The sequence below is a fragment of the Balaenoptera musculus genome, chromosome 4, assembly GCF_009873245.2.
Source record: "Balaenoptera musculus isolate JJ_BM4_2016_0621 chromosome 4, mBalMus1.pri.v3, whole genome shotgun sequence".
NCBI classification, from domain to species: domain Eukaryota; kingdom Metazoa; phylum Chordata; class Mammalia; order Artiodactyla; family Balaenopteridae; genus Balaenoptera; species Balaenoptera musculus.
The window spans coordinates 95,990,570-96,003,465 of record NC_045788.1 but is presented as its reverse complement, the minus strand read 5'-3'; the positions used below and the strand labels follow the sequence as shown (position 1 = coordinate 96,003,465).

Below are 12,896 nucleotides of genomic sequence, written 5' to 3'. Positions count from 1 at the left end.
CAATAAATTTACAAGAAGTGAAATCATACAAAACGTTCTCAGACCACAGTGGAATTCAATTAAAAATTAACAACAACAAAACTAAGTCATGAGGATATAATGTACAGCATGGGGACTATGGTTAATAATGCTGTATTGTATATTTGGAAGTTGTTAAGAAAGTAAATCTTAAAAGTTGTCATCACACACAAAAAAATCTGTAACTATGTGAGTGATGGATGTTACCTATACTTACTGTGGTGATCATTTCATAGTATATACAAGTATAGAATCATTATGTTGTATATCTGAAACTAATATAATGTTATATGTCAATTATACCTCAATAAAAGAAGAAAATCTTTGAAATTTAAAAATACATAGAAATTAAACAATTCACACTTTCAAAAGAAGTGAATCAATCATACCAGAAATTAGAAAATACTTTTGAGCTGAATGAAAAGAAAATCACAACATACCAAAATTTATGAGGTGCAGCTAACGCAGTGCTTAGAATAAAATTTAAAACTAAACACCTATACTAGAAAAGAAGACATCTCAAATCAATAACCTAATCATGTACCTTAAGAAATTAGAAAAAGAAGCACAAACTATGTCCAAAACAAAGAGAAGAAATAGAAAATAAGATTATAGTGAAAATAAATGAAATAGAATATAGAAAACCTACAGAGAATATTGATGAAACCACAAGTTGGTTCTTTGAAAAGATCAACAAAATTTACAAATATCTAGGTAGACTGAACAAAAAAAGAAAGAAAGAAAGAAAACACTCAAATTACTAAAATGAGGAATGAAAGACGGGTCATCACTAACAATATTACAGAAATTTTAAACAGTATAATAGAATACTATGAACAAATATATGGCAACAAATTAGATAAATAAAATATACAAATTCCTAGAAAAACAAAAGCTACCAAAACAGACTCATAAAAAAAAAAAAAAGAAAATCTCAACAGACTTATAACAAGGAAAAATCTGAATTTCTAACTGGAAAGCTTCACAGAAACACACACACATACACACACACACACACACACACACCACCAATGAATGACCAGATGGATTCACTGGTGAATTTTATCAAACATTTAAACAAGAATTAATACCAATCCTTCAAAAACTCTTCCAGAAAACAAAGGAAGAGACAACACTTTTCACCTCATTCTACAAGGCTATTATTAGCCTGATTCCAAAGCCAGACAAAGACAACATAAGAAAACAGCAAGTTATTTTCTCTTCTGAATACAAACATAGATATCCTCAATAAAATCCTAGCAAACTGAAACCAGTAACATATAAGTGGGATCATAAATCAGAATCAAGTGAGATTTATCCCAGGAATGCAAAGTTGGTTTAAAATCTAAAAATCAATTTATGTAATACATTATATTAATAAAGGATACAAATTACATGATATAAATGCAGAAAAAGCATTTGACAAAATCCAACACACATTCATCATAAAAAGCCTCCCACAAATTAAGAACAGAAGGGAACTTCCTCAACATGAAAAAGGGCATGTCTTAGTCTGTTCAGACTATAACAAAATATCACAGACTCAGCAGCTTATAAACAACAAACCTTTATTTCTCACGGTTCTGGAGGCTGCGAAGTCCAAGATCAGGGTGCTGGCCAACATGGTCAGGCTCTGGTGAAGGCCCTCTTCTGGGCTGCAGACTGCGGACTCCTCACAGTGTCCTCACGTGGTAGAAGGCACCAGGAAGCTCTGTGAGGTCTCTTTTATAAAAAGAGCACTGATCCCGTTCATGAGGGCTCCACCCTCATGACTTAAGCACCCCCCTCAATGGCCCCACCTCCAAACACCATCACATTGGGCATTAGGATTTCAACATATGAATTTTGGGGAGATATTGTACAAACATTCAAACCATAGCAGGGCATCTATAAAAAACCTATAACTAACATCATACTTAATGGTAAAATACTGAATGCTTTCCCTCTGATAGTAGGAACAAACAAATATTTCCACTCTCACCACTTCCATTATACATTGTACATTCTAGCCAGGACAATTAGGCAAGGGGAAAAAATTAAAGGCCTCCAGCTGAAAAGGAAGCAGTAAAGCCATCTTTGTTTGCAGATGACATGACCTTGTATATACAAAATTCCAAGCAACCTACTAAAAATTTCTAGAACAGGACAAACAGGGTCACAGTATATAAATCAGGGTCAACATATACAAATCAATGGGATTTCTACACACTAGTAATGAACCATCTAAAACTAAAATTAAGAAAACACTTCCATTCACAACAGCATCAAAAAGAAAATACTTGGGAAAAAATTTAACAATAAATGTCCAAGACACACTGAAAGTTACAAAACACTGTTGAAAGAAATTGAATAAGACCTAAATAAATGGAAAGATATATTCATGAATCAGAAGATTTAATTTGTTAAGACAGCAATACTCCCCAAATTGGTCTACAGATTCAACATATCCTCCATCAAAATCCTTGTTGGCTGTTTTGCTCAAAATGACCAACTGATTCTAGAACTCAGTTGAAAATGCAAGGAACCCAGAACAACCAAAACAATCTTGAAAAGGGACTTCCCTGGCAGCCCAGTGGTTAAGACTCCATGCTTCCACTGCAGGGGGCATGGGTTTGATCCCTGGTCGGGGAACTAAGATCCTGCATGCCGCACAGTGCAGCCAGAAAATTAAAAAAAAAAAAAAAAGTCTTGAAAAATATGAAGTTGGAAGACACATTTCCCAATTTCAAAACTTACCACAAAGTTGCAATAATACAGTGTACAGCACACAGTGGTACTGACATAAAAACAGACATATAGATCAATGGACTAGAATTCCAAATCCAGAAATAAACACTTATATCAATGTCAACTGATTTTCAACAAAAGTACCAAGAAAAATTCGTACCTCTTCAACAAATGTTGCTGGGACAACTGCATATTCACAAACAATAATATAAATTTGGATGCCTATCTCATGCCATACCCAAAATTAATTCAAAATGGATAAAATACCTATATCTAAGAGCTAGAACTATAAAACTCTTAGACAAAAACACAAGAGTAAATCATCATGACCTCAGATTAGGCAATAGTTCCTCACATATGACAACAAAAGCACAGCAACAAAAGAAAAATAGATAAATGGGATTTCATCAAAGTGAAAAAAACTTTTGTGCTTCAAAGGACACCATCAAGAAAGTGAAAAGCTGAGTGAGAGAAAATATTTGCAAATCACATATCTGATAAGGACCTGTATCCAGAATATATAAAGAACTCTTACAACTCAACAATAAAAAGATAAACAACACAATTTTTAAACAGGCAAAGGATCTAAACAGACATTTCTCTAAAGAAGATATACAAATGACCAACAGGCATGTAAAAAGACACTCAATGTCATTAGGAAATATGTATCAAAACCACAATGAGATTACCATTTCACACCCACTAGGACAACTATGGAAAGAAGGAAGGAAGGGAAGGAGGAAGGGAAAATAAGTATTGATAAGGATATGGAGTCACCGATATGTTTATTTCCTAAGGACAATTCACTTGAAAGGTGAGAATTCAGACTAAACAGCTTACAGAGTGCTCTGACATAAAATCAAGAACTCCAATTAGGACTTCCCTGGTGGCACAGTGGTTAAGAATCCGCCTGCCAAATGCAGGGGACACGGGTTCGAGCCCTGGTCCAGGAAGATCCCACATGCCACGGAGCAACTAAGCCCATGTGCCACAACTACTGCCTGTGCTCTAAAGCCTGCATCCCACAACTACTGAGCCCATGTGCCACAACTACTGAAGCCCATGTGCCTAGAGCCTGTGCTCTGCAACAAGAGAAGCCCACACACCGCAACGAAGACTAGCCCCTGCTCACTGCAACTAGAGAAAGCCCGTGCACAGCAGCAAAGACCCAATGCAGCCAAAAATAAATAAATAAACTAAAAAAAAAAAAAGAACTCCAATTAGTCTTCTAATTTGTGCAAACTCCCAATAATTGTAATTTTTACTTTGTTACTGTCACTTTTTATTCATTCACTATTCTAAAAAAGATAACACCCTTTTGCAAAATAACAACTTTTTAAGCATTTACTGATGTCCAATACTAAAATGCAGCTCCGATTTCCTGCTGCTAATAACTGTAATTTGAATCCCATAGATATTTAATTCCAGTATATCCATTATTCATTAATACTATGACTTTAAGACCACAGTTGCTAAATGGAGCACAAATGATGAATCCAGCATCTTAATGAGTCTATATGTAACTCTTGCTTTATTAGCTAAAGCTTTCAAGATGTTACAAACACACAAAAACAAGGAGTTAAGATGAATTAGAATCACAGAAAGAGCTTAGAAGGAACCGTAGAGGCCACTGAACTCAATCACTGTATTTTAAAAGTTGTGGAAATTGAGAACCAAAAAGGTTAAATGAATCATTCATGGTCACACTATACATAGTATAAGCCCATCCTATATCACACACATACATGTATCTTACCTTTCTGGTGATGTCTTAGAAGTGACAGGACGCCCACGTACACCCTTTTTACTTTTATGGTCTACAGAGAGGACCTTATTTCTTAGGCTCCTTTTCCACTAAGAAAAAAAAATGGAATTGGGAATTTCAATAATAAATATAGCAATATGACAATTAAGACGCACTTAAATTTTCTTTTTATTTAGAAATTCAAGGTAAACAGCCAAAGTCATAACGGTTCACAGAGGGGGAAAAATGCAATCTACAAAATACCTGGCATCTTTTGCTAGTGAGGATATGTAAGTCCAATAAATAATAGAAGAAAGACATGTATGGACTTCTCTGGCGATCCAGTGGTTAAGACTCCACATTTCACTGCAAGTGGCGTGGGTTCAATCCCTGGTTGGGGAACTAAGATCCCACATGCCACGCAGCCAAAAAATAAATAAATAAATGAATAAATAAATAAATAAAGGGTCTGGAATTAATTCGTTAAAAAAAGAAAAAGAAAAAAGACATTTAAAAATGTAAAGGTAATTTTAGTCAGGAAATAGACATTTTAAGATTCAAAAGCTTACATAACTATGAGAAATGGTGAATGTGTTTAAAGGAAATAAAAATAATTACGTGCCGAGTTAAACAGAGTCTGTGATTATGAAGTAACTGCATTTATAAACAATTGGAAGGGATTACAACTGATTCCCTATGAACTGCTGCATGGAAAAACTTTAGGGAAGAGTCAGATATCTTACTAACAGTGTTTAAGTTCAATCCAACTACAAACAAAGTTAAAATTGATTTAGTTAATACAGAAACAGGACTTCCCTGGTGGTGCAATGGTTAAGAATCCGCCTGCCAATGCAGGGGACACAGGTTCAATCCCTGGTCCGGGAAGATCCCACATGCCACGGAGCAACTAAGCCCACGTGCCACAACTACTGAGCCTGCACTCTAGAGCCTGCGAGCCACAACTACTGAGCCCGCGCACACAACTACTGAAGCCCACACATCCTAGAGCCTGCACACCGCAACTACTGAGCCCTCATGCTGCAACTACTAAAGCCTGTGTAACTAGAGCCTGTGCTCCACAACAAGAGAAGCCACCGCAATGAGAAGCCCACGCACCACAACAAGAGTAGCTCCTGCTCATCACAACTAGACAAAGCCTGCGCGCAGCAGAGACCCAACGCAGCCAAAATTAAAAAAATTTTAAATATATATATATAAACAGTGTGGGGACCTCCCTGGTGGCGCAGTGGTTAAGAATCCGCCTGCCAATGCAGGGGACACGGGTTCGAGCCCTGGTCCAGGAAGATCCCACATGCCACAGAGCAACTAAGCCCATGCACCACAACTACTGAGCCTGTGCTCTAGAGCCTGTGAGCCACAAATACTGAAGCCCACGCGCTGAGAGCCTGTGCTCCGCAACAAGAGAAGCCACCACAATGAGAAGCCCGCACACCTCAATGAAGAGCAGCCCCAGCTCGCCGCAACTAGAGAGCCCGCATGCAACAACGAAGACCCAATGCAACCATAAATAAATAAATAAGTAAATAAATTTTTTTTTAAAAAAGAGAAACAGTGTGAATCTGGGCAAATAAATTACTTACCTTCTCTATGCGTTAGTTTCCTTACGTAATAATGGTTACTATCTCACAAGGATATATGATGATTATATATGTAATAAGTTTAAAATACTGTCTTCCTTCCTAAATAGACATTTCTCCAAAGAATACATAAAAATGGCCAAAAAGCACCACAACAAAGAGCAGCCCCGCTCGCCGCAACTAGAGAAAGCCCACGTGCACCAACGAAGTCCCAACGCAGCCAAAAAGAAATAAATTAATTTTTTTTTACGAAGTCTACAAATAACAAATGCTGGAGAGGGTGTGGAGAAAAGGGAACCCTCTTAACACTATTGGTGGGAATGTAAATTGGTGTGGCCACTATGGAGAACACTATAGAGGTTCCTTAAAAAACTAAAAATAGAGTTGCCATATGATTAGCAATCCCTCTCCTCGGCATATATCCAGAGAAAACTGTAATTCAAAAAAATACATGCACTCCAATGTTCATAGCAGCACTATTTACAATGGCCAAGACATGGAAGCAACCTAAATGTCCATCGACAGAAGAATGGATAAAGAAGATGTGGTATACATACACACACACACACACACACACACACACACACACACACAGTGGAATATTACTCAGCCATAAAAAAGAATGAAATAATGCCATTTGCAGCAACATGGATGGACCCAGAGATTATATTAAGTGAAGTAAGTCAGAAAGAGAAAGACAAATACCATATGATATCACTTATATGTGGAATCTAAAATATGACACAAATGAACTTATTTATGAAACAGAAACAGACTCAGAGACATAGAAAACAAACTTACGGTTACCAAAGGGGAAAGGGGGTGGAGGAGGGATAAATTAGGAGTTTGAGATTAGCAGATACAAATTAATACATATAAAATAAACAACAGGGTCCTACTGTATAGCACAGACAACTATATTCAATATCCTGTAATAAACCATAATGGAAAAGAATATGTATACATATGTATAACTGAATCACTTTTCTGTACACCTGAAACTAACACAACAATGTAAATCAACTATAGCTAAAATATACTGTCTTCCTCAAAGAGATATTTGTACACCTATGTTCATAGCAGCATTTTTCACAATAGCTACAAGGTGGAAACAACTCAAGTGTCCCACCAATAATAACACCTATAATAATGAATTGTGGCATATACATACAATGAAATATTACTCAGCCTTAAAAAGTAAGGAAATTCTGACACACGCTACAACATGCATGAACTTTGACAACTATGAGATAATAAAAAATATTTATATTGGTCTCTGGCCCCAGTTCCTACACAGAGGTCCTAAAACCCTTGTAATTTCCTTGGTGATAGATGTGCCTTTTGTACTAATGAAGCGACTCTGGGTGAGATCCTGGATGGCTCCTGGATAGGGGCTAGTCACCAGAAAGACCAAGCCAATATTACAAGCTTGGAATTCTCATCTTTGCCCCCCATTTTCTAGAGAGGGGAGAGGGACTGGAAACAGAATTAATTATTGGTCATGCCTATGTGAGCAAATCTCCATTACAATAGCAAAAATATTATATGAGGTTCAAAGAGCTTTCAGATTGGTAAACACATCCATATACCTGGAAGGTGACACACCCCAACTCCACAGGGAAGGAAGCTCCTGCACTCAGGACCCTACCAGACCCTGCCCTATGTATCTATTCATTTGGCTATTCATCTGTATCCTTTATCATGTCCTTAAATAAACTGGTAAATGTAAATAAGTGCTTCTCTGAGTTCTGTGAACTGCTCTAGCATAAATTAATCAAACCTGAGGAGAGGGTCATGGGAATCTCAGATTTATAGCCAGCTGGTCAGAAGCACAGGTGACAACCTGGAATTGTGATTGGCATCTGAAGTGCGGTGGGAGCAGTCTTGGGACTGAGCCCACAACCTGTGAGATCTGAAACCATCTCCACATAGATAGTGTCAGAATTGAGATAAATTGTAGGACACCCAGTTCATGTCCCAGAGGATTGCTCGGTGGGGGAAAACCCACACACATCTGGTGTGAGAAGTGTTGTGAAAATGATAGTAGTATGAGAGTAAAGGAGAAACACAGGAGGAAGATGGGTTTTTCCCAACTCAATGACATTAGGTTAAGTGAAATAAGCCAGTAACAAAAAGACAAATACGCTATGGTTCAAGTTATAGGAAGTATCTAGAGTACACAGAGATAGAAAACAGTAGAATTTTGGTTGCCAGGGGATGGGAGAGGGGGAAATGGAGAGTTATTTTTTAATGGGTAAAGTGTTTTGGTTTTGCAAGATGTAAAGAATTCTGGAGATAGACGGTGGTGATGGTTGAACAACAATGCGAATATACTAAATGCCAGTGAACTGTACCCTTAAAAATGGTTAAGATGATAAATTTAATGTTATGTGTGCTTTACCATAATTGAAAATACATTTGAAAAAGTAAAAAAAAAATTTAAGTAATGAAAAACACTGTCTTAACCATGATAGCCCTCAATAAACTGTCATTTTTATTCTCCAGGCATTATTATCTCATTATCACCACAGCCCTACATGGTATAAAACTCATCACTTTATAAGTGGGAAGTGAAGCTCAGAGAATAAACTTCACCAATTAACCCAAGTCTGCCTGACATAAAAGCCTATGCTCCTTCCAATGCTGCAGTTCTAAATTACACAAATTCTCTGAAATCTTTCCTATCAAGATATCAACCTAAACACAATGTCACTCCCATTTCACTACAAAATGTAAATGTATCAATATAACTAGATTAAAAATACATTTTTCCTCCATTTTCAGTATCACTGTCTTAGTTCTGCCTCTTACTTCTGACCTGGACTCTTGCAATGTTCTCCTAATGGGATTCCCTGCAAATGGTCTCTTCTTCCCCCCCAGTCCAGCAGCCACTCCATCATGAAAGTTAAATCTTTCAAAAATGCAAATCTGATGTCATTCTCCTGCTTAAATTCCTAAGTATTCCCCACTACCAAAGGAGAAAAAAAAAAAAAAAGAACTGAGTTCTCTTTCTCACTTCTGCTTCCCATGAATCTTCTATTCTGACAACACTAAACTACATGTAGTTCCCTGAAAGTGCATGCCATTCAGATCCTTTGACATCTTTGTGTACATGTTTCCTCTTACTAGAATGTGCTTTGCCCTCCCCAGTTCTCCTTGTTCATTAAGTCCCAGATCAACACCACCTATGAAGCCTTCCTCACTCTCTAGAAAAGTAAATCAGTATCTCTGCTGTAACACTATTTTACATACCTCTATTACTGATAACAGTTCTCACAATGAATTACATTATTTGTTTACATCAAACTGCAACCAGGACTGGGAATAATTTAGCTCACAAGCTAGACTCTCAGAACTACTGGTTAACTAGTTTCCCACAACTGTTTCACTAATCTCACAGTAAATGCAGCTTTCACATTTTTTGTTTCCAAATTTTTTTCTACCTTACTAATAACATTGTAATTAGGTTTTGCCTATATTTGCAAAATGCTGAGAGTACTAGTCTTTGAGTCTCATATTCTGTACAGAAAAGAAACATAATTCCCACCAAAGAGGGGGAAAAGAATGAGAAGTTTTAAACTATTACAAAAAATGAAACAAACACAATGAGACAAAATGAAGATAACTTTAATAGGAGAGGAGGGGAATTGATTAAAATTTTATTAACTCTAAATAACAGTAAGATGTTCCAATGCCCATCTCCAATCCTACCACAGCCAAGGGTAATCTGGAGTGTATCTACAGACATTATCAGAGGAAAACAAAAATTCACTTAGACTTTGATAAATTGTTTCTTATATTTAATATCACACTAGAATGTTTTTTCTTTCAAAAGTTGGATTAGAATTGCAGCCTGGATAATAACTTGTATTTTTCAGAGATACAATTTTTCACTTAGTTTATGAACCTATATATATGCTATCTCTGAAAAAAAATCAGATAACAAAGAATTCTCCCACAATCTGATTATGAATGAGAATTTATTCACATACATATTTTGAAAGCTATCTGATCACAAATAGGAAGGTTGAAATAGTATGAATAATTGTAATTTAAATATGAAAAAACTTATAGAAGAATAAAAGACTTTGCTTAGAGACAAGATCAAATCATTTAGTTACCTGATTTTGAAGCTCTCATTCTAGCAGGGACACCAAAATAAAATACTATGATAATTAAAACCAAATGTTCCCTAGGAACTTGACTAAAATTTTTCTTGGACAAATCAACTCTACATCCATTCTAAGTGGTGCAGTGTTCACAGTCTCAACTGAGTACTTCTTTACATACTAAAAACGAACCAAATCTGCATCCTGAAGAAAATATCAGCTTTGCTTACAACTACTTATCCATGTCACAGCCTACTGTAATAAAAGATGGATGATGACTTTCCAACCAATTGAGATTATTGGTCAGGATTTAAATTTTATACCAGAATTTCAATCCTATTGACTCTTCATCTAATTTCCAAATTAGCAACATGTAATGTCAACACTGAAAACACTTATCAGAAAACGTAAGCTGAAATTATTTGGTAACCAACATCTACTGAACAGCTGGATAAACTGGTGAGGTGGGGGGAGAGAGGCTATCTGGGGAATCCTGTATTCTCTTCAACAAGTTTTCCCTGATGGTAACACCTTGCATAACTGCACAGCAATATCATCACCAGGAAACTGACATTGAAACAATCCATGACCTTATTAAGATTTCACCTGTTTTACATGCACACACTTGTGTGTGTGTGTGTTTGTGTCTGTGCATTTAGTCCTAAGCGATTTTATCACATGTAGACATCTCTGTGACTACAACCAAACTCAAGATATAGAACAGTTGTGTCATAAAGATCCTTTCTGCTACCCTTTTATAAACACATCTGCCCCTCTCCCCTTCCACTAACCCCCTACCCTACAGGATCAAATCATTTAGTTATCTAATTTTGAAGCTCTCATTCTAGCAGGAATTTCCCAGAGTTTTCCTAGACATTCAAATGAACATTTAAGAAGAAAATAAAGTGAATTCTACACAACCTATTCCATTAACTAGAAATAAACAATTCCCAATTCAATCTATAAAGCAAACATTATACTGATACCAAATCAATATAATGACAGTACAAGAAAACTAAAGACCAATATCCCTGATAAGTACAGACAAAAATACTCAACAAAAATCAGCAGATCAAAACCAGCAATATATAAAAAGAATAATACAGCATGACTAATTAGGGTTTATTCTAGGACAGAAAAGTGGTTTAATATTTGAAAATCAAATCAATCTATGATTTAAAAAAGAAAAAAGACCCTACTCTACATTGTATACAATAAACTCACTTTAAATATAAAGACACAAACAGATTAAAAGTAAAGGGATGAAGAAAGAAACACCATTCTAAGACATCAAAAGACAGTTAGAGTTGCTATATTAATTTCCGACTGAGATATCAGAGGATAAAACAGTATCAAATTTGGGGATACAGGGATAAAGAGGAATATTACATAATGATAGAGGGGTCAATTCGCCAAAAAAAATAATAATCCTTAATGTATATATGCCTAACACCAAAATACATAAGGCAAAAACTGATAGAAATATTGATACAAGGACAAATAGACATATCTACAATTACAGTTGAAGACTTCAACATCTCTCTATCAGAAACAGATCCGGCAGGCAGAAAATCAATAAGGAAATAATTGAAGTGAAAAACACCATCAGCCAACTAAATCTAATTAACATTTATAGAATACTTCATCTAAAACAGAATACACATTCTTCTCAAGCGCACATGCTTAGAGGGAAATTTATAGCATTGAATGCATGTATTAAAAAAGGAGACAATTCTAAAATCAATAATGCAAACTTCCAGCTTTGGAAATTAAAAAAAGAAGGGCAAATTTATTCCAAAGTAAGCAGAAGAAAAGAAATAAATAAATAAAAGAGCAGAAATCAATGAAATTGAAAAAAAGTCAATGAAATTGAAAACAAGAAATCAACAGAGAAAATCAACTAAATCAAAGGTTGGTTCTTTGAAAAAAATCAATAAAATTGATAAACCTCTACCCAGGTTAACTAAGAAAAAAAACAGAAGAGACAGATTACTAATATCAAAAATGAAAGAGGGGCAATCAGTACTGGTCCAATGGACATTATATAGAAATAATACAGAAATGCTATGAACAACTCAATGCCCACAAATGTGAAAACTTACATGAAAATGGACCAATACCTTGAAAGATACAATTGATCAAAACTCATGTAATCTGAATAGACCCATATCTATTAAAGAAATTGAATCAATTGAATCAATATTTAATACCTTCCAAAACAGAAAGGACTAGGCCCAGTTTGGTTCATCAGTGAATTCTACCAAACATTTAAGGAATCAGTTATACAAATTCTCTATAATTTCTTTCACAAAATAATAGAGGAACACTTCCAAACTCATTCTATGAGGCCAGCCTTTCTATTTTTCCTAATATTTATTTATTTATTTATTTATTTATTTATTTATTTGGCTGCATCGGGTCTTAGTTGCAGCATGCAGGATCTTTGTTGTGGCATGTGGAATCCTTGGTTGCAGTTCACGGGTTCTTTGCTGCGGCACGCAGGCTTCTCTCTAGTTGTGGCACTTGGGCTCCAGAGTGTGCAGGCTCAGTAGTTGCGGTGCGTGGGCTCTCTAGTTGTGGCAGACGGGCTCTAGAGCGCACAGGCTCAGTAGTTGCAAAGCATGGGCTTACTTGCCCCATGGCATGTGGGATCTAGTTCCCTGACCAGGGATCAAAACCATGTCATGTCCCCTGCACTGG

At 36.0% G+C, this 12,896-nt stretch overlaps 1 protein-coding gene across 6 annotated transcripts in view; it reads right to left on the bottom strand.

Annotated features, from left to right (window-relative positions):
• Nucleotides 1-12,896, bottom strand: part of SENP7 (SUMO specific peptidase 7) — a 153,660-nt gene that overhangs the window by 90,537 nt on the left and 50,227 nt on the right. For all 6 annotated transcript variants that reach the window (XM_036851222.1, XM_036851223.1, XM_036851225.1 and 3 more), the window contains one exon: nucleotides 4,502-4,599. In XM_036851222.1, coding sequence (XP_036707117.1) covers nucleotides 4,502-4,599 — 98 coding nt within the window. The remainder of the gene's footprint in view (nucleotides 1-4,501; nucleotides 4,600-12,896) is intronic.